The sequence below is a fragment of the Athene noctua genome, chromosome 1 (genome assembly GCF_965140245.1).
Source record: "Athene noctua chromosome 1, bAthNoc1.hap1.1, whole genome shotgun sequence".
Lineage (NCBI taxonomy): Eukaryota > Metazoa > Chordata > Aves > Strigiformes > Strigidae > Athene > Athene noctua.
The window spans coordinates 263,633,765-263,656,119 of record NC_134037.1 but is presented as its reverse complement, the minus strand read 5'-3'; the positions used below and the strand labels follow the sequence as shown (position 1 = coordinate 263,656,119).

Below are 22,355 nucleotides of genomic sequence, written 5' to 3'. Positions count from 1 at the left end.
GCTTTCTGCTATTGCTCATAAATAAGAGAGCTGTCGCTCAGGTTCTTACGGGTGAGATGTTTTCCCTTGCACAGCGAAGCAGCCAGCCTGTGCTCCGAGCAGTGTCAGGAAGGTGTTGGCATGAAGTCTGAGCCCTCCTGGCAGTCTCTGTTCGTATTGACAATGGAGGTCATCTCATTGTTGTGTATTTTTTTTTTCTTCGCTTGTGCATCTTGTGCTTGGGGTGATACAGGTTTCTGAGGGGTCGGTGATACAGGTTTCTGAGGGGTCGGTGATACAGGTTTCTGAGGGGTCGGTGATACAGGTTTCTGAGGGGTCGGTGATACAGGTTTCTGAGGGGTCGGTGATACAGGTTTCTGAGGGGTCGGTGATACAGGTTTCTGAGGGGTCGGTGATACAGGTTTCTGAGGGGGTGTGTGTAAAGCTGCTGAATGAAGCTTGCAGATGGTAACTAGGTGCTAACAGCACCACCTGTCAGGCTGATAAATATTATTTTGCTGTCCCACCTCCTATCCCTTCTTTGGTACTAGATTAAACCTTTTGAAGCAGAATTGTCCTTGTATGTGGTGCAGTGTGGGCAGAAGAGGCTGGTTCTTGATCACGATGGGGTGGGGTGAGAAGCCCCTATATTACTGAAAATGCTGATCATGGGCTCTGATGTTATGCAGGATGGGGACTGCACACCTTTCACTGCTTGTCATCAGTCCTGATTCTCCTGTTTCTGGGCACTGTTGTGCTTGACTAAAACTCTTAATTTAGAAGGGATAAACTAACTGTAATGATGGATGTGGTGTTAGGCCAAGGGGGCTTCCTAGAAGAGGGGCTCCCAACCCTTCTGCAGTGCCTTGGGCCCTGACTGTAAGGGCTTCAGCCGCTGCCTCCTAGCCCTCTTCTGCAGAGTTTCTGCAGAAACCCTTGCAGCACACTCAGCTTGCAGCATGCTTGGGCTGTGCCATCAGGAACAGAACCAAACTGGTACATCAGGTAGAAATTTAAAGGTGCCATTTCTTCATGTACAACGCAGCTTGGTCAGTCTAACCCTTTAACGCTTTTATTTATCATCTGTAGTGTTTTCAGTATTCTTGGTGCAGTGTTTTGTTTAGCCAGCTCTTTTGTAAGTTGTTGTTCATAAGGAATGCCCAGGTTTTGTTCTCTTTTAATGGTTTATTTATAGATCATACTGAATTGCCTGGTTTTTGTTCTTTTTTTAATGGTTTATTTACAGATAAACTCAAAGTCAACTCTGTGCCTGAGCAGCCGAAGGAGGAAAAAGAAGTAGTCAAGCCTTCAGTTCCTGTAGCAGAACCAGAGTCATCCCCTAATACTGTAGCAGAGAAACCTGGGAAGAAAACAGAGTCTGCTAAAATTCAACAAAAAGACAAAAAAAGGTGGGCCATGCCGTTCAGGGTCCCTGTAATCTGTTAACCTGCTTGTTGATGGCCTGCATGGAGCTGGCTGGTCATACAATGCTGGCTCACCTCCTGTTTCCAGCTACTAAATTGCATTAAACCTGGCTAAAATTATCTCTCTTTAGAACTCTTTCCTAAGATTTCTTTTCCATTTAGTGCTGTAGATGCCTCAGGGCCATTTGTGCCATTGCAAAGGGGAAGGGACATGGTCCAGGTAGTCTCTGGTGGGAGGGGGTGGCTTTTCATGAGACAACCTCACGCTGTGAGCAGACTTAGTATAGACCCCACAGGCGATCTGTGGGGGCTGGCAGGAGCACCTGTACTGTGGGGAAGGTGGTATATTCCCAAGCTTATATGTACACAGCTTCCAAGCACACAAAGTTCTGCTTGTTGATTTGCATAGCTCATGTACTGCTGCTTTCAATGCGCTGGTTTACTTTGGGCTGAGACTCCAAGTAAATTTCGAGTTCAGCCCTTTGTGTTTAATCCAACCCAAACTGACAGAGACAAAAAATCATTACAGTCTGATGGCTCTCTGGTGGCCTATGAGTAATTAATTGGTGGTCTCAATCCATTTCTAACTAACGAGGTAAGCACGCCGGCCAGCCCACCATCGCAGTTAGTGCTAACTGGTCTTCTTATTGATAGTCTTGTTCAACAAGCCAAGGGCCTGGAAACTGCCTGTTGGCAGTGTGGTGTTGGGAAGGCCACTTGGGCTGTACCAGCTCTAGGAGGATACGTGGGCCTTTAGCCTCCAGGCTTGTTAGTCTGACACGTCTCGCCAACATTAAAAAGAAAGAAGCTATTTTATTTTTCCAGTAGTCTTTAAAAATGGCTCCAGGATTCTGAGACACTACCTCATAGTCAGTTAGTGGCAAGCAGTCTGTCAAAAGAGCTTCTGAGCGATGCTGTTGGGGACATTAGTGTTTGGGAGCCTGAGCTATAGAGACAAGATCAGAAACGCCCTCTTGCCAGGTTGCTGTGGCCAAGCTAGGTGAGCAAAATGCTGAACTGCAGAGGGGCTGAAGAAATCCTCCTTGTTTTGGAGAACTGTATATGGGTAAGGATGAGAGGCTTGAAAATCCTTGTGCATCTATGCCTGATTATATAGGTGAGTATACTTCAGCGTATGTGATGCTCATGTTTTTAAGAGGGACAGAGGTATTGGATTCCCTTGCTAGCAGTAGAAATGTGCTTATCTAAACCTGCCTGATGCTTTCATGCATGCACAAGGGATAGCACATGTTCATTCCTTTTTTTCTTTTCTTTTTGTGGCAGTAAAACAAAGAGGGTGGACAAGTCTGATAACGAGGAAGAAAGAGATCCTGAAAATCTAAAGAAAAAGAGAAAGCGAATCAAACAACCTCAGTCTGACAGCAGTGATGAGGAAGGTAAAAAGATGTGTAAACAACCAGGCATGTAGGTCAGGGGCCTGATTTCGACAATATTACTATCCCAGGCTGTTGGTCAACGATTGAGGGAATAGTTTAGAGGACTAAAGACCGTGCAAATGGCTGTAGCTTGAACTTTCTGTTTATCTTGTGCTGCAAGCACTTGGGCATACAGTTGAGATGCCTCAGTCATTCAGTCTTTGTTTTAGCTTAGCTCAGATCTGGCTGTCTCCTCACCAAGTGTGCTGCCAGTCACACTGACGTGGGGAGAGGAGGTTCTCAAATCTCTTGTGAAAGATATCGCGCCTTCCAGAATTGTAGGACTGGTCATAACCAGTTTATTTGGTGAGTAAACACTCACAAAGTGACCTCCCCCCTCCCAGGGTCATTTTTAGTATCTTTATTCTGTCTGTTTATAGAAATGGTTTGGAAGACAGCATTGGAAGCAAGACTTCCAAAAAAAAAAAAAAAAAAAAAAAAAGATAATAGAGAAACTGGAGGCAAAACAGTTGAGCCATATCCGATGCGACTCTGCGTCTCCTCGGTGGCTGTTGGCTTTGATAGGAGCAGGGTGCCCAGAACGTCACAAGATTCGGGCTTATAATGAAGAACAGCAGGGCCAGATTCCAAAGAATTTGGATAATTGAGGTGACAAATGCCGTTCAATATAGATAACTGGAAAATAAGTTGGGATTGAGCTAGGGAGTATGTGCGAAATGAAACAGTCATCCAACAAGCTGATCAGGAAAAGAATTTGGGGATCATTATGGACAAATAATTGAAACCACCAGTTTGGTGTATGGCTCCAGTAAAAAAAGGTGAAACAGCAGATAGGTTGTATTAGCGAGGAGGTGGACTCCAGCAGGAGAGCTGAAGCTGTTTGCTCATTTACTGTGGCTAGGACGTGAGAAACAACCATGGAATTAGGAGAATCTGTAAGACAAGTTAGAGGGGTGAATACTCTTGAATATTTTAGCACTCTTCATGCCACCTTGGGCTTATTTTCATGGTTCCTTTTCTGCCCAGCATAAATTCAAGTGATCTCTGTCATCAGGCATCCATCACTTCTACTCAGACTATTCCATGGGATGATAAATCTCCCGGGAAGCTGTTCTTCATGATCAGCCTTAATTTCATCACATTCCTGTGTGCAGCTCCTTGTTTGGCCATTAAAAAAAAATAATATATATATATGCCCACACTCTCTGGTATTTATTTCTTTAAATGTAAGCTATTATCTGGTCTTTCCACTTACTCATCGCTCAGCCTACTGACAAGCTGTGGTGTTCAGCTCTGAAGAGGGAAGGTTGGAATCAGCCCGTTTAGCTGCTTGAAGTGCTGCTCCTTGCTGGGCTGGAATCTCTCAGCTCATCCCTTCTCAGCTAGTGGGAGCAGGCCAAAAGGAGCCCCGTGTTTCAGGTGCATGGAGAAGCTGCTCTTTGGAACACAAAGGCTTGTTGGTTCTTTCTCGTGCTGCTGCGAGGTGGGGACCTGCAGCCTCCCGTGCTCATGGCACCGTGCTGAGCACGCAGCGAGCCGAGAGGTGACTACACAATGTTTTCTTATCTATTTCTGCTCTTTTAATCTCCTGAGACTAAGAGCAGTGCCATAAGACTGTCACAAATTGAGGAGCACTTTTTACAGAGAGTACTGCAAGCTCCTGTTTGCTGCGTATCCACTTTTGGTTTTGAATATTAGAGCTCTGGTCTCTTGTTGAATACCTCTGTTACCTCAGCATGTGTTGAATAATTAACACCTTTGTGGTGCCTTCTGTTTTTACGTATTCCAAGGCGGGGTCTAGAGGCTGTGTGTATGCTCCTACCTCAGTGCACACAGTAGGTCTGATCAGTTTTTTTGTGCCTTATTTCAGTAGCACTCTTAAGCGTGAGTGAACTGGATTTGCAATTGGAAATCGTGGGTCTGGTCCTCTGCTCAGGTTGGGAGCCCAGTTGCCTTGTTAACCTCATTCTTAGTAGCTTTAGACATTAAAAATAATGTAAGTAAGACTACCTAACCACTCATCTGTGGAGGGTTGGGGGGTTTTTTTTACCCCTTTGTAATCTACTGGCAACGCAGGTAGAAAGTTTGACTTTCCATTCTTGTCACCGCTGTTGCTCCTCCTGCGTCATAGTCCTCTGTGTTCGTTATGTATCATCTTTGTGTTGTGTATTAGAATTGTAAATTTATGCAAATTATAGCTTGTGTATACAAATTTGTATATTACTCCGATCAGCTTAGTACTATTCCCTCTTTCAAAAAGGGAAAAATGAGAATTGAGAGAGTTTCTCTCTTCTTCCTTTTTAAGCTAATGGCTATCTAAACTGCCCTGATGAGGCCTGTGTTCAGCCATTTAATTGTGCTGCTTGCCCCTCTAAATCCAACCAGATGAAAGAAGATTGATTTGAATTCTTTGACATATTCCTACTGAATCCAAACTGGTATTATAGGCCCTATTACATTCTGTATTCAAGTATAAGACGACAAATAATTCTAAAAAAAATGTACAGTAGCTGGACTTTGAGAGCATTTACCCTTGGAAAGGTTGGAAGCAGGTTTCTCCAGACAGTGGGGGCAATTTTAAGGAGCAGCACTGAGGAAAAGGAGGCTTGGAGGGACATTGTTCCACACTCTGTCCCCACGGGAGCAGGGAGGAAGGTGCCACATGCTGCCCAGCGTTTGCAAATCGCTGCCAGACAGGGCACGGTTCATCTGTCACCTGCATCATTCACCCGCAGATGATCGAGGGGTAAGTTTTAAATATGCAAGATGGGAAGCTGCCCCACCAGAGCGGGTTTCGAAAGCTAACAGTCGAGCTGCTGCTTATGCTAACCTGCCCTGCTGACCTCCGCTCCAAGCGAATTTAGGAGACACGGCCTCAGGCAGGGGTGCTAACCTTTCCTGTGGATCAAAGGGGAGGCTTGTGGCTGCGGTTAAATGGCATTCAGACAGGGCTCCACCTGTGCAACTGCTGGTAAAACCCCTACCCCTTCTTCTTTAGGCAGGCTTAGCAACATTTTGTGGGTTTGAAACCGGGTCCGTACAGCTGATGCGAAGCGCTGTATGGGTGCTTTTATGTCAGGGCAAGTATTCTGTGTTGTTCTATATTGGTCTGCTCTTAATGTACTGAAACTAGCCCAAAATAAGCTCTTCTTACACGAGTGTCAGCACATTGTACCAAATTGAAAATACAGAGAGGGCATAAGGCACAATCCTCTCCATTTAAATGATTTTTCATTAAAAAGTTATATTGGTATGAGGGTGCCTTAGTCACTGCAGGTTGTTTTGCTTCCAGTGCCAGAATAAACTACACAAGTGTGTCCACAGAGGACAGGAGGTTTTGGCAGCTTCAGCTATACCAACACAGGCAGCATTTCGCAGTGTTGACAAGTGTTTTACAGCCACTTTGGAGGGTGATTTCAGTGGCACTGTAACCTACAAACTCTATCGGTTTCGGAGAGCCGCAGCAGAAGCACTAAAGCTTCTCACAGTTTTTCCAGGCAGGGTCAGAGCAAACTGAACAAAGCCAGGATTTACATCTTTGGTACATCCAATTGCCCAACTTGTATCCATTTCATGCAGCTGTTGCTGTTGAGTAAACTGTGGGCAGCAGCTAGAGGTTGACTCAGGAGTTATCACATGTCAGAGGGCTGTGTTGGCTAGAAGAGGATAATAAAGTAATAGAGACGCAGCTTGATGGTAGTCCCAAACACTCTGACGTGGGGAGAAGGTGCCTTCTGCCTGCCAAAAGCTGGGGGAACTTGTTTGAAGGAGGCTGAAAAAAAAGCCGAAATTTCCCCCAGGCAAGCACAGTGGAGATGACATGCTGAAAATACTTTCAGCACCCTCTGCTCAAGCACGGCAGAGGCAGCAGTTTTTCACCAGGCTGCTTTTCAACCCTCTTTAGGCCTATGCTCTCTTAAAAATATTTTTAAATTGATGTGGCCAGCCTGGGTAGCCTGTGAAGCAGGTTTGGTGCTGTGCAGTATATGGGCGCTTCAGCCTGCAGTTGCTGTGAGACTGTGATAAATATTGAGAATTTTGAGTTCCCCGCAGCTCCTCGGCCGCGGTCCTGGCTGCCCCAGCAGTTAGCACCTTAGAGCAGATCCGTTGTTTGGTTTTATCTTTGCACAGCTGCCAGACCCAGCTCTTTGGAGCAAGGTGAAATACCGAGTCATGTTATCCCATTCTGTTTGCATTTCTGTGCCTCGCTTACTGAAGTAGTTAGAAGTCTGAGTCCTTGTTTGAAGAATGTAATTTATTATTTAGCCTTGGCAGCCAACCACTGTTTCACTTGAGCCCTTCTTAACCTATGAAGGTCAGTTGGCCGTGTGCCTGGCACAGTCATAACTCTTAACACTGACCTAATCGGTTGGGACAGCTACAGATCCAGAATTCGTGTTACAACGACGGGATGAATGCGGTGCTACAGCCAGCAGAGCTGGGGGGAGAAGCCAAGCAGGCACTCTGTCCTCCCGTCCAGCGGCATCGTTGTTATTATTAAGCAATAGGTCAGATGAGGAGTTTCTTCCCCCACATTCCTAGCTCTCCCCCACATTTGAGGACTTGCATGGCAGCATTTCTCGCTTGGATTTGGAGAGGATTCCTTAAAGCCATTTAAATTAGTCACGGTGTGTGCTGCATGGTGCAAGGTGCTGCTCCTTCCCCTCTTGCCCTGCATTGATTTTTCTTCACCAGCACGGCTCTGTCCTCCTGCCAGCCCCACGGAAGAGTGACCCTGGCTTTTCCCCTGTCTATAAGCCCTGCTAGGCTTGCTAAAGCCCTGTTTGACATTTGCTGGTAGAGGCTCCAGAGCTGATTTGGCTCTGTACAAATCTGTGAAGCTGGCCTTGACTATTTCAGTCAGTTTTGGCTTGGAAAGGATTCCAATCTCTCTGTCCTTGCACCCAGAGGAGAGCATAGATGATGGCAAATAAGAGAACGGGCTTAGTTTTTGGGGTGCTTTGGTGGTTTTGTTTTTCAAATGAAAGGTTAAGGTGTCCGTTAACGGTCTTTTAGGATGAGTAATAGTATATTGCACTTAATTCTTGGATTAAGGTAGTCCCGAGCTAATAGCATGGATTGTTTGGGATGCGTGGCACCGCCTGTGAAGCAATGACTGTTTTACCAGTGGGGGAGAGGGAGAGAAACTAAGATCAGATTTGGGAATATGTAGGCTTAAACCCTGATTCTTTCTAATTTCTAAACAAATGATAGTCCTTTTTAATAAACAAGTGAAATATATGGCTAAAACATGCCAGTTTCTGTGCCTATTTTGACAGTTTCATTTGATGGAACTTATTTTTGGCTTACCAAAAATCTCAGATACACTTCTCCCATCCTCTCCCACCCTCCTTCCTTTGGGAACTGCAGCACATAGCCCAGGGTGAGCCATCTGGCCAGAAGCTGACTGCTTCAGATGATTTGTCCTGGCTTGAATTAAACAAATGTGAGTGAGAACTTGTGAACCTTGATCTAAACACAGGTTGCAATTAATTGCTCAGAGTTAAATTAAATCATTTGAGGCCAAAGGGTAGCTTCAAGGGGGCATTAGACCCGTGTGCTATCAAGATCTTCATCTTCTTAGTTGATGTCCTGCCATCTCCCACACCTGAGGAAGAGAAAGCTCCATCTCCGCCTCCTGTACCTGCTCTGAAAACTGAACTGGAGCCTGCATCCACGGAGGTAAGAGCATATCAGGGTGACTGATTTCTGGTTTTATCTGACTCGATGGGGATTGCCCAACCACTTTTCAGATGCTAAGGGAGAGGTCCTGTTTGCCTGTCAAGTCCATCACGTCATTCTTCATGAAAGAATCCACCACGTTCCTCACTCATTCATTTTCTAGATTATTATTTAAACACCAGCTTTTCTGCTGATGTCGCCCAGTTTTCTGTTTTCTTCTCTTTTTCCCTCCTAATGGTTCTATGAATTGACTTGTATTTGAATACTCTTCCCTCTGAATCTTGGCCTCAGGAGTCAGGGCAGGGCCAGAAATGAAACCAGAGACTCTTGGTATTCAACCTTGTCTCAGGGAAGCTGCTGCGTAAGGGAGGTGGGCTGCGACTGGCAAGAAGTTAACCTCTGAGCTGAGAAAACACACGTAGTTTTACAGAAAGTGCAGCTGTTTCTTGCAGCACGGGTTCTGATGTCTTGCTCACCTCGTTATTTCCTCATTCTTCAGATGAGACGACCCCCGTGCTACCTTCTCACATAACTAAAGCCATTCCAAAATGTCGCGTGCCCCAGGAGAGGAATGCGTCGCCCGTGCTGACAGTCGGGGAAGCTTGCTGTCTCATTTAAGTTGTATTTTGTTTCTCTGCAATTTATCCTGGTAGGATGAGGAGAATTGTGGCATTAGCAAAAATGAGACTAAGATATCCTGGTAAGGGCCAGGATTAGTTATCAAATCGTGCTCAGCTTCCTTAGAGAGACTAGAGTTCACTCCTGGGACTGATGCTTTTCTGACCTGTGTATGTGCACGGGGCCTTGACTCTTGATTTCTCACAACACTGCGATGTCCTTCAGGTTTCAGCTGGAGGGAGGAAGAGGAAACGGAAGCGCGTGCTGAAATCCAAAATGTTTATTGACGAAGAAGAAGGCTGCATGGGTAAGACCCCCTCAGTGGAACTAACTTTATTGAAGATGTGTCAAAGTTTTTTACAGGGCAGCCTCTCCCAGGCTTTGAAAGAGGTTCACAAAAATCATTTTATTCCCCTTCAACCTCATGCTCCCAGATTGAGGTATCCGTCCTTTTGGTGAAGGCCTGGGTAGGGACTCATGCAGCTGTAGCTAAATCCATATTCTTTTTTGATTATTCACAGATTCTCTTTCAGTTCTTCTCCCTTCCCTCCTGCCAGCACCAGCACCTCCTTCATTTGATCTCTTCTCCAAAGATAGAAGCTTTTAAAGATGATACAGAGAGAGGTCTAGGTTTGGGGATAAATTCTGGCGGGGATGAGTTGTTTGTTGGTTTGAGGTGTTTGGTTTGGGTTTTGGTTTTTCTTTTGGAGGATAAATCCAGACCTTGATCAGATGTTAATATAAACTTGAAATATCCCAAATAAATAAGGAATAAATTGGGGTTTCTGTTTCTGGTAAGGATGGCTCTGCTTTCAGGAGGGAAGAGAGTCTTTACAGAAGTACTGATGGCCAGAGGTTTTGGATTCCAGCCTGACTGGACACTGCTTCCTACTGTGACCTGGAGAAAGCTGTGTAACACCACTGTATTCGTTTCCTCCTCTGTGTCATGACATTGAAGTAGAGCTGTAGGAGTTCAGAATCTTTTTTTTTTTTTTTTTTAAAGGCTCTAAAAATTTATGAGGGTGGAATGTGTTTTCTGTAGCATTGTTGTCAGCTCAATTGTATGGGATGCTTAACATTCTCCAGCCTCGCTGATGTGAGTAGATGTCAAGGGAGCTCAGCCAGTTCTAGGAGAAGATCTCTTGCTGTTGTACAGGTTTGTCGTTGTGCACAAGCTTGGCCCAGATTTGGAGCTGCCTGGATGCGAGTCAGCTTGTGTCTGTTTGCACCTGACTGTATAGTTGTATCTTATGTTTCCTATTAACTTTGTGTGTCTCCTTTAAAGAAATACAAAGCTAGCACTTAGCAACTGGCTATGCTAGTAACTGAAATCTTAAGTACTGGATTATTGTCAAAGAATTGGACTTGCACAAAGTTATTGACTGCTTTGGCTTGTTGTGTTATGGGGTGTTTTTTGCTCTCCCATCCCAGATAGAACCATTAAAACACTTGGAAGGAAAATGGAACAAAAAAGCATTAGCTGGGGAGTTGAGTTGAACAAGGGCTGCATCCAGAGCTCACAGGAATGACTCTTCTGGGTTCAGCTTCCAGCAAAGAGTGCTCTTCTCGTTGTGCTCAGCCTCTTCCAAGCGTACCAAGGCTGGGAACATTGCCTTGCCTTTCTCTTCTCCCCACCCCCAGGGGATTTAATAGTCTCTTGTGAAATCCAGAGCTTTGGCTTTACAGTTCATATCCACAATCATTTTATGAAAAGGGAAATGCAAGCCCTTGCTGTGCCTTTGGGAGACAGATCCTCTAGGAAGGAGGGAGGGATGGAGCTGGGATGTTGAGGAGAGGTAGGGAGGAGATGCTGCTAAAAACCCACCAGTCTCTTGTGCAGAACTTGCTGTCTGGTTACTGTCCAGTTTCTCCCTTCCCCACCTTTTCCATGCACAGGCCTCATCATTTGAAGGCTACATAACTTGCAAATCTCCCAGGCTAATATATATTGTTTATTCTTTGAAACATAGGGGCTTTTTCCCCCCTCTCCCTACTGTCTTCAATTTTTTGTTGTTGTTGGTTTAGGTTTTAAGAGCCGTTAGATCCTAACATTAGGATTAGGCTGTACTTTGAATTTTTGCATGATTTTTAAGTGATTATTTTCACAATAGCTGCAATAGCAAGGAATTGGTGTCAAAAAGCAAAACTAATTTAGGGATTAGCCCTGAGGGAAATTGAGCAATTAAAGTATCTGTGGAGTTAAGTGTAAGGCATGTTACCACGCATCGACTGGGACTCAATCGAGGGCCTGCTCTTAGTCTATAGCAAAGGGGAATTACTGAGGTTTAAGCTAGTGCATTTCTACCTTGCACTTTCTAAATCATGAAAGGGAGCATATAGACTTGTATATTAGAATATATATTATGTGTATGTTGTAGGTAAATTTGTCTTATAGCACTGGTTTAAGTTAGAGCTCACATAATTTGCGTTACTGTGATCTAACAAGTCTGGCTGTGGGCTGTGCATCAGTAACTATCTGTTAGTTGCCACAAATGCAGAATTTTTAAATTCAGCTGAGATTCTCTGTAAAAGAAAGTTGATCTAAGCTGTGTTATCTTGCAGCAGGAGGGGACTAAGAGCACGCTTTTGGAGTTTCCAAAAATTACTGACAGGGGTGACAACATGATGACTTTTGAAGGCTCAGTAAATGGCCAGTGGTCTGTGAAAGCTGCTCCCTGAAAAGCCAGTTGCCTCCGAGGGGAGGTTAGCTTGGGTTTACAGTCCCTGCTTGAGCATCCGCTAGCACGGCAGAGCAGGGTTTCATACCATTCCTCTTCCCAGTCTCTGGTTACGTAGAAAAACCTTATTTAATTTGATGCATTAATACAAGGGAAAGCCAATTTCCCAGAAGAAGGGAAGTTAGGACATCTGTTTAAAAGAATACAGTTGCTAAAGAAAAATGGCTTACTAGAAGAATACCAGAACACTGCTGGGAAAGCTGATACAACAACATTTACTAGTATCTAATGATGGCTTACATCAGTGGAGCTGACTCCAGTTTAATTTCCGTGAGCGTTGTTTTATATCCCTTAGCTTTCCATCACTGGACGCTGACAGCAGTGAGCTGGCAATCCCATTCAGTCATAGTCCTTGATTTCAGTCACGGGTTTGGTTGTTTGGGGTTGGTTTTTTTTAAGGGATTTCTTTAGATTTGCCCTGCTTGCCCACCTGTGTAGGAAGAAGCTGCCCCCGAGGTTTTGTGCTCTTTATCTCTGAGATGTGTTACGCTTGCTTAGCTCTTCCCCAGCTGTCTGCTATGTGTAGTGCTGGTGAGGGAAGCCTGGGGTTGTCTTGCCTGGATTTCAGGACAGTCAGACTGCTTTGACCCCTGTGGAAATCGGACCAAGTCTGATTTCTGAGTGGTGGGTTTTAACTGTAAAATAGATGTTCCATCGTCTAATGCTAAACTGCAGATTCTGATCTCAGATTCATCGCTTTCCGATAGCTGCTTGTCAGCCTCTGCAAGATGAGCTGATGGTCTTCAGCGCCGTTGGGCCTTGTTTAGAGAAAAGAGCAATGCCTGGATGGGCTTGGGGGGGGAACTGGCCTCTTGGGGCTCCTTCCCCGTGGGGAGCCCTGGGCTGCTGCTGTTTCAGGCGTGCATGTGGCCTGCGAATGAGTGTGTGTGGTGACACCAAGCCAGTTTGAAAGAGCTGGATGACATTAAAGCTCCCGAGTCGTTAACCTGCCATCCTACACTTAAGAAAGAGGGAAGGAAGTTTGACTCAGTGTAGGGAGAGCCAGTCCAGTCATCTGGATGTGCTGCATAACCTTGAGCAATGGACTTAATTCCTGTAGCTGGCATGTTGAACCCAAAATGCTCGTTTCCAGAAATGCGGTGGGAAGGCGGCAGGGGGGAGGTTTCTGCTCTTCGGTACACAGGCTTAACCATCATCATCTGTTCTGCTTTTCTTTTAACCAGTGACTGAGAAGGTTTACGAGAGCGAATCCTGTACAGATAGCGAGGATGACTTTGCCAAGTCCAAGCCACCAGCTGCACACAAACAGCCCGTGCTGCCTATGAAGAAGGAACCGAAGGAAGAAAGGAAGAACCTGAAGAAAGGGGCAGCTATTGCCAACAGAGCCAACAAACAGGTCTCCATCATGGGGTTTTTTCAGAAGAAATGAACTGGGTCTTTCTCCGGGTCCTCTTGGCAGCTTGGAAGCATTGCTCTTTTTGTGTGGCTTTCTGAAAGCTGCTGCGTTGGAGGAGAACAACATGCAATCTTCAGTTACGTAAGATATCTTGCTTACTGTGTAAGTAAGCCCTCTGGACTAGATTTTGTATCAGAGTAAAGTTTTATTTGTTACTGCAATAATTTCAATCGGCTTTACTGAGCAGTATGGGATTCAGCAGCTAGAAGCAAAATCTAGAGGAACTCTTGAGAGACTGTTAATCTATTCGTGTGAAATTTTATTTTTTTAATTCACCTGTTCAGTGTTGAAGGCCTGTTCCACGCGTGGTAGATGGACTAAATTAGGAGTCAACTTATAGCTTTTTTTTTTTTTCCCCTCTCTTCTTACACCCCCAGCTCTCCAGATTGATTTAAATGTTCATGTTGGTTAGAAGCTGTAATGTAGCAGGTCTTCAGGCATACACACAAATATTGAACATCTGCTTCAGCTTTAACTGAATGAAATGAACTTAATTTTCCCCCTAAGACTAGTAAATAGTTTTTTGCTCTGCCTTTCATAATCTCTTTTTGGACAAAGCTGTGCATATAAAATTCTCTTACTCTTTTCTTCCTTGAACATATCCTCTGTAAATTGCTCAGATGCCTAATTATAGACCGGGACACTGTTGGTGCTCTGTCTTTGCAAAAACATCTTTGAGGCTTCCCACACAATTGGCTCCAGTGTAATTAGGGGAAGGCTTCGCTGTTATTGGGAAAGCAACTGTATCTTTAACCTTGAAAGTTAATGAGTCAAAGGGAAGGGTGATTAGAGGGCACTTCTGATAACGCCAGTCAGGTACCTGCTGCCTGTGAAGAACTGCACGCCACTTTTTGGTTTTGTAGGTTTTGGTTTGCCTGAAGGATTCTTTTTTACAGGCACAAACCAGACAACAGAAGAGTTGTTTTCTAGGACATCTCGTCATCTGCCTGCTGAAGGAAGTGTGTCACAGCAAACGGTCCTGAGGAACCAGTTATTGGAGATGAATAAAGCACTGCAGTCTCGTTAATCAGAAATGAGTCATCGTTTTGGATGCCTTCTGGTTTTCTGGTGCTAAATTTGATAGATATATGTAAAAGGCCAGATTTTCCAGAGGATGGGTGCTGAGCATTTCTGAAGCTTGGCCTGGTGAGGGCTCCCGAATGGGCAACTGATGTCATCAGTGGTTGTTTCGGAGTGGTGTTAGGCCAATACATATGGATATGTAGGTATGTGTTGGTTAATAAAGTGTCTGTGGTTGCCAGAAAGATAAAGTCTGAGGAGTGTGACTGAGGGAGAAATGTCTTCAGGTCAGGCACCCAGCTGAAATTATTCCGACCCGTGGTGGTGAAAGGCCAACTGGGTGTATTTACACGGTCATTCTGACCGGGACATCAGGTTGGTGACTCGAGAAATTTGAGCACACACCTAATAGTGACCAGCAGTTGACTCGATGGAAGTCACGTCGCCCTGGGCAGCTTTGCACCCTCAGCCCATGGGAGAGGTTCTACTTCAAGCCAGCAACGTCTGGGTTTGTGTGCAGGCATGTGTCCCAGCTGGGGGGGTTCAGCTGCTGTCGGGGTGTTCGCAGCTAACCCCATCACACCCTCCCCACTTAGCTCCTCCTAAGTGTTAAGAACTTAAACTCTGGACTTTCTGAATTGGAGATCTACAGGAAAAATAATGGGAGGCTGGTTGAGGGAAGGCAGAACTGGTACGGTACTTGCAGACATCCAAACACAGCCTGCTGCTGCACAAGCTGAAAAAGGCTTCGTGCTCTCATGGTTTGTTGGAGTGAGGTGGGCAGCAGAGCTCCGGGGGCAAAGAATGAACCACCTTGTTCTGACTTCTATGAAAAAAATTTAACTGTTCAGAAAAAAAAAATACTGCTGTAGTGTTTCTGTTTTTCTTGGTAGAACTGGGGGTGTATTTTGAATAGTAATGATAAGTAGCAAAACCCATTAAATGCAGATTTTTCTTTTGTCAGGATGTGCTACATCCTGCTTTCCAGTGGTTGCTGTGACATTTAACTGCGTGGAAGAATATCACTGAGGAAGTGGGTAAAGAATTCTTCCATCGAAACCAGGGCTGGAAGCATTAAACTGAGCATTTTAGAGCATCTGAACTGTGGGTGAGAACTTCTCAAACTATCAGGATCTGTATTGAATTGACCCTTTGAGTCTTATTTGTGTGACAGATGTTGACAGGGACGTGGTGTCCCAGTGCTCTTGCACCTCACCTCTGCCGTGGTCTCGCTGGAGCTTGCCACTCCACCCCGACTCCCTCTATAACCAGATCAACGTCATAGGCGACTTCCTCAGGAAAATGACTTAATGTCTGAAGAAGTAGGACATAGGCGAACTTCAGACTTCCAAAAATCGTGATCTCATACTCCCCGCTCCTTCCACTGCATGGGCTGCCAGCCCCAGGGGGGCCTCAGGTCCCTGGATGCCCCCGTGGTGAGGCCGGAGGGTCCCCGGGCGCCGCGTGGGAGCGAGGGACGCGGCCGGAGCCCCGAGCTGCGCGTCCAGGGGAGAAGGTTCCCCCTTGCTGCCAGGGGCCGGTGGCACCCACGGGCTGGCGGGGGGTGAAACGTCTGGGAGACGGTGGCAGCTCAGAGCAAGGGGCACAGCTCCTGTCTCGCCGTCATCGACGGTGCTCAGGGTCCAAAATCTCATCCTGGAGAAGAGATCTAGGGATTTCCTCTCCTCTTCCCCCTGCATCTCCCTCCGAACTGCACTTACACCCTCACAGTACCATGGGAAAGGATGTTTGTTCATTTAATATTCTGCAAAATCGCATGTTTTTATAGTGTTTCTTTGCTTGGGCTCCCTGAAAGCCTTTTTTTAGACGGAGGGAGCTTCATCCTCATTTTCCCAGTGGGGTGAGAAGCTGAAGAAGTTGCACCATCAGCTACTCTGGGGTGAAACTTGATGCACTGAGCTCTTGTTGGAGAAGGTGCCTCTGAACCTGTGTGCGCCCTGGGAGCGCTTCTCCTGGGGGTGAAAAAAATCAGGAGACAGCTGAGCTGATTTACAACCCTCCGGACCTACCCGCCGGGAAGAGCCTGCCTGGTGGGGGGGGAAAAAAAAAAAAAAATCCCAACCACAAAACCCCTCCATGTTTCCCGCTCTGGGGTCGGCCAGGCTTTAATTAGAGAAAACCAGAGGAGGGCTCGGAGGAATCGCTGGTGGGTGCTCACAGGATCAGAGGAGGGTGTCCCGGGGGCGCATGGGGAATTGTTTTGCTTTCCCAAGGGGTGATGCCAGCTCGGCCGCGGATACCGGAGAGGGGAGCGCGGAGCAGCAGGGCCTTATAAGGAAGCAAAACGCGGCTCGGAGGGGAGAGCGGGCGCTTGCCAGGGCCGCGCGTCAGCACCTCGCTTCGCCCCGGCTGTGGGGAAACGGGGTGCCCGTGGGCTGTGGGTGCTGCTGGGCTGCTTGCAGGGCACCCCCTCGCCACGTCGGGGTCCGCTTCGGTAGCAGCAGGGCACAGCGACTGCAACCAAATTCCCTGTGGAAGCTCGACGGCGGCTGGGGAAGGATTTTTAAAAGCATTAAAGCCAGTGGTTCAAAGCAGCCCCCTGCGCTGCGATGCTGCTGGCTTTATCTCCCTTCGGGTTTTTGTGGTTTGTTTTGGGTTTCTTTTTTTCCCAAGGCACGGAAGGGAAAAGGGGTTGTGCCTGTAGCACGGGGTCGACAAGACCCCGCGTCTTTTCTGCTCTCCTGAAATCAGGCCCTTTTTTGGGGGGGTTCAGCCATCCTCTGTCAGAGCAAAAGGTGAAGCTGCTCGTGGCCAGAACACCCCCAGCCCGAGGAAACTGCTGCTGAATCGGCTGAATCCTTTGAGCCTTGGAAAAAAAAAAAAGTGCTGGGGGAGCTCAGGGAGCGCTCCCAAGGGACCATCCTCTCCAGCCCCTTAGGGCTTACGATGCTTTTAAAGACCTAAAACCATCCCGGCACCGAGAGCTGCCACTTCACCACCCGGCAACTCTCCCCAGGGTAAAGGCTGAGGGAAGTTCAGGGTTATGGCTTGCTCCTGGGGACAGATTATTTCAGCTCTTCTTTTTTTTTTTTGGTGGCTTCTTCTGAGAAGGTGGAGATGGTTCTGCTGGTCCCGCTTGGGCGCTGGGCAGGGACTGGGTGGAAGGACGGGGTTGAACGCAGGGCAACGGGGCTGAAGTCCAAGTGTTTTGGAAACCCCCCCCTAAGAGACTCTCTTAATCCTTGTCTCGGCTCCAAGTGTCTCTCCAGGGCAGGGAAGAGGAGTCGGTGCTGTCTCTGGACCAAGATGGGCCACGCTGGCTTTTGACAAGGTCCTGTTCATCCCCCCTCCTCGGCCTTGGACTATTTTAAGGAGGTTATGGGTGATTCTGCCCACACTTGTGGCCACTGGCTGCAAGACACCACAGCTGCTGAGCTTCAGCAGAACTTCTCCCAGCGTTGCTGGTGCCTTTATCTGATGTTTTCAGCCCATGTCCTATGTGGACCTGTGCACAAACTACATGTCTTAATTACTATTTGGTATCTTTTTAAGAATGGTTCCCCGTCTTAAACTTCATCTTCTGTAGGGCTTGGAGGAGGGGGTTCAGTGCCTGGAGCATCCCAAAAACTCCCAGTTTGGCAAACAACCCGCACACCAGGGCAACTCAGCTGTGGGAGCCCTGAGCCTCTGCTCTAATTCTGGAGCTGGATCTCACATCAAAGCTGGTCCTGCTTTGGGGCTTGGCCCTGAGACTGCAAGGGGTCCCATCCAGCATCCGCAAGGCTGGAAATTAAACTGGTGGCCATGCAAAAGCACGACAGTAATATTTAAGCCCTGATGTGGCGTTCTCTGAGGTGGGCCCTTTCTCTGCAGGATGACCGCTGCCCTTGCAGCTCTCTTGGGATGCAGGGGGGGTGTATTGAATTTCTGCAACAACCAACCCCAGCAAATGCACTTTGCTGGGTAAAAACTGTCTGATGGCCGGGCCCAGGGAGTTGTGGTGAGCGGAGTTAAATCCAGCTGGCGGCCGGTCAGGAGCGGTGTCCCCCAGGGCTGGGTGCTGGGGCCGCTCCTGGTTAACATCGTTATTGGTGATCTGGACGAGGGGATCGAGGGCACCCTCGGTCAGTTTGCAGGTGACGCCCGGTTGGGTGGGAGTGTTGGTCTGCTCGAGGGTGGGGAGGCTGCAGAGAGACCCGGCCAGGCTGGAGCCATGGGCTGAGCCCAACTGGGGGAGTTTCACTGAGGGCAAATGCCGGGGGCTGCCCTTGGGCCACAACAACCCCCAGCAGGGCTACAGGCCTGGGGAGGAGTGGCTGGAGAGCTGCCGGTCAGAGAGGGGCTGGGGGGGTGAGAATGAGCCAGAGTGTGCCCAGGGGGCCAAGGAGGGCAACGGCATCCTGGCTTGTGTCAGCACTGGCGTGGCCAGCAGGGCCAGGGAAGGGATCTGAGCCCTGGGCTCGGCACTGGGGAGGCCGCCCCTCGATTCCTGGGTTCAGTTTTGGGCCCCTCACCCCAAAAAGGCCATTGAATGACTCGAGCGTGGCCAGAGAAGGGCAACGGAGCTGGGGCAGGGTCTGGAGCACAGGTCTGCTGGGGAGCGGCTGGGGGAACTGGGGGGGTTCAGTCTGGAGCAGAGGAGGCTGAGGGGAGACCTCCTGGCCCTCTGCAACTCCCTGCCAGGAGGGGGCAGAGAGGGGGGATGAGTCTCTGGAGCCAAGGCCCCAGCGCCAGGCCCCGAGGGAATGGCCTCAAGCTGCCCAGGGCAGGGTCAGGCTGGCTCTGAGGAAGGATTTCTGTGCAGAAGGGGCTGTTGGGCGTTGGAATGGGCTGCCCAGGGCAGGGGGGAGTCCCCGGGATCCCTGGAGGGGTTGAAGAGTCGGGCTGAGCCAGCGCTGAGGGATCTGGGGGAGTTGGGAACGGTCAGGGGGAGGGTCATGGTTGGGCTGGAGGAGCTGCAGGGGCTTTTCCAGCTGAGATGATTCTGGGAGTCTGTGATAGGGACAGGGAGGGGGTCACTCACCCATTAATCATCACAGGCAAAAGACAGACTTAGGGGAAGGAAAAGAACATCGCTTTAATTCAGAACACCAATGATAATGACACTTAACAGACAGAATGGGACTGTGGGAAATGTTACCCAGTCTTAAAAACTTCCCCCCACCCCTCTCAGCTTTCCCCTCTTAAATTCATTATTGCAGGGGTGTGGCCACCATCACTAATTGTCTCAGCCTTGGCCACCGGTGGATCTGACTTGGAGCTGGGGGAGCTTCGAGAAGCTTTTCACGGGGGCCGCTTCTGTAGCCCTCTCCCTGCTACCAAAATCCCGCCGCACAAACCCAGCACGCCGGGTGCTGAGCATCCCCCATCCTCGGTACTGAGCCCCCTGGGGCCCTCGGGGCTGAGGATCCTTCCTCAGGGCTGAGCACCCTCCCCGGGGCTGGGCACCCCCTTGGGTGCAGAACATCCCCCTGCGTGCTGAGCACCCGTCCTCAGGGCCGAACATCACCCAGGCTTGGTGCTGAGCCCTGTGGCCCTTTCAAGCGACCTCGCCGTCTCCTTGTGGCCACGTCCGTGGCTCGTGGTGGCCCACGCTGTCCCCCATCCCCACGAGCATCCTCGGAGCCGTGGCTCCCGCGCCGCTCGGCACGTCCCGGCGCTTGTTTACTCCTCACGTCCCGCCGCGTCGCTTCACCCCAGCGCTTCCTGGGCTGGTGTCTGAAAATAGATATTTTTAACCTTTTAAAAATAGAAAGTCTCGCAGAACAGCAGCTCCTGTTTTTCCATTCCCTTCTCATTTCATCGTACGGTGAAGGAACCCGAGCCGGGCTGTGCCGGGAGCCCGGCCCCGTAAACAGGCTCCTGCAAAACGGGCGCTGGGGAAAACACACGTGCGTCTTGCGAAGGAAAAGAAAGGAAAAAAAGAGAAAGGGGGGAGGAAAAAAAAAAAAAACCCCACCTCAATAGAAAGGCCGTCCACCTTTCGCACGGAGCCTTATTTGGTATTTTCATGAAAAGTTATATCTTCACACTGTAAAAAGTGCCACTTATTACTCATGCTTTACTAGGTAAGTGTATTTTCCTTGGCATCAAGTGCGTTGGGTGGGTTTTTTTTGGTTTTTTGTTTTTTTTTTTCTCTTCACTACTCCCGTACAAACTATTTCGAAGGTCTCATTAGTTTCTCCATCAGAACTGGCGCTTTTTGCCGCTGTCTGGAGGACCGGACTATTAAACCCGAGACAGAACCGCTGTTTGTTCGGTAAATATTAGGCTTGACTTTGCGGGACTGTAAAATTACAGCGCGGGTGTCCCGTGGCGGCGCGCACAGGGCAGCCTTTCAGCCCCCGCACCCGGGCGCTGCGGTGCCAGCGCCTGCATGGACGTGGGTGTCACCCTGTCCCCGCGGCACTGCGTGGGCATCACCCCGTCCCGTGGTCATTACAGCTGCAGGGGTGTCACCCCCTCCCCGTGGTGTTATGGGCTGGGAATGTCACCCTGTCCTCGTGGGTGCTATGGAGACGTGGATGTCACCCTCTCGACGTTGTCACTGCAGTCACACAAGGGATGTCACACCACCCCTGGCGTTACACGCGTGTGGATGTCACCCCCATCCCCGTGGGGTTTCTTGTGCGTGGCCATCAGCCGACCCATGGTCCACCCTGTGTGTGGGTGTCACCATCGTGACACACAAACAGTCATCACCTTGTCCCCTGGGTCACAATTTACCCATGGACATCACCCTGTCCTGTGTCACTAGTGCACAGGCATGTGCCCGTGGGAGGGGATGATGCCTGTGCACTAGTGACACAGGGACAGGGTGATGTCCATGGGTAGATTGTGGCTGTCACCCTGTCCCCACAGTCACCATGTAGGTGCAGATGTCACCCCGTCCCCGCGGTCACTGCATGCGAGTGGACATCGCCCTGTGCCCACGTGCAGGGACCACACCCCGTCTCTGTGGCCACCATGGACAGATGGACACGGCCCCGTCCCACAGTCACCATGCACGCACGGGTGTCACTGTCACCAGGCACACAATGATGTCAACCTGTCCCCGTGATTCCTGTGCACACGCAAGCACGTCACCTTCCCCCAGCATCCCGGCACACACATGGATGTCACCTTGTCCCAGGGTCCCAGCACATGGATGTCACCTTGTCCCCATGGTCACTACATGCACATGGATGTCACCTCATCCCCATGGTCATTACGTGCCCACAGGTGTCACCTTGTCCCAGGGTCCCTGCACACACAGTCATCACCTTGTCCCTATGGTCACTCCCTACACATGGACATCACCTTGTCCTCACAGTCATGTGTCCATGGGTGTCACCTTGTCTCCATGGTCACTCCCTATACACACAGACACCGCCTTGTCCCCACGGTTATTAAGTACACATGAATGTCACCTTCTCCCCACAGTCATTATGTGCCCATGGGTGCCACCTTGTCCCCATGGTCACTCCCTACACACGGACACCGTCTTGTCCCCATGATCATTAAGTACACATGGATGTCACCTTGTCCCAGTGTCCCTGCACATGGATGTAACCTCCCCGTGGCCATTACGTGCCCATGGGTGTCACCTTGTCCCCATGGTCACTCCCTACACACAGACACCATCTTGTCCCCATGATCACTACGTACACATGGATGTCACCTTGTCCTACTGTCCCTGCACACGCATGTCACCTTGTCCCCATGGTCATGACGTACACATGGATGTCACCTTGTCCCAGTGTCCCTCCACATGGCTGTCACCTTCTCCCCACAGTCATTACGTGCCCATGAGTGTCACCTTGTCCCAAGGTCTCTGCATACACACATGGGTGTCACCTTGTCCCCATGGTCACTCCCTACACACAGACATCACCTTGTCCCCAGGGCCACTACATGCACACGGATGTCACCTTGTCCAAGGTCCCTGCACACACACACACACAGACACCACCCACCCCAGGGCCACGCACCCCTCCTGCCCCGCCATGGGGAAAACGAGCAGCCACAAATCCTCCCCGCCAGCCCCGTGCCCGTCCTGCCGGCCACCACCGCCTGCCTCTGCCGCCCCGCGGCCGCCTGGCCCTGGGCCCGGGGCTCGGCGCGAGCCGCGGTTCCCAGC

At 49.1% G+C, this 22,355-nt stretch overlaps 1 protein-coding gene across 1 annotated transcript in view; it reads left to right on the top strand.

Moving 5' to 3' along the window:
* The window catches only part of POLD3 (DNA polymerase delta 3, accessory subunit), a 30,375-nt gene extending 15,849 nt beyond the window's left edge, over positions 1-14,526 (top strand). The window contains exons 8-12 of the mRNA XM_074919071.1: positions 1,226-1,388; positions 2,688-2,800; positions 8,385-8,482; positions 9,326-9,407; positions 13,023-14,526. Of these exons, the coding sequence (XP_074775172.1) occupies positions 1,226-1,388; positions 2,688-2,800; positions 8,385-8,482; positions 9,326-9,407; positions 13,023-13,228 (662 nt within the window). The 3' untranslated portion in view covers positions 13,229-14,526. The remainder of the gene's footprint in view (positions 1-1,225; positions 1,389-2,687; positions 2,801-8,384; positions 8,483-9,325; positions 9,408-13,022) is intronic.
* Positions 14,527-22,355: the final 7,829 nt, after the last annotated feature.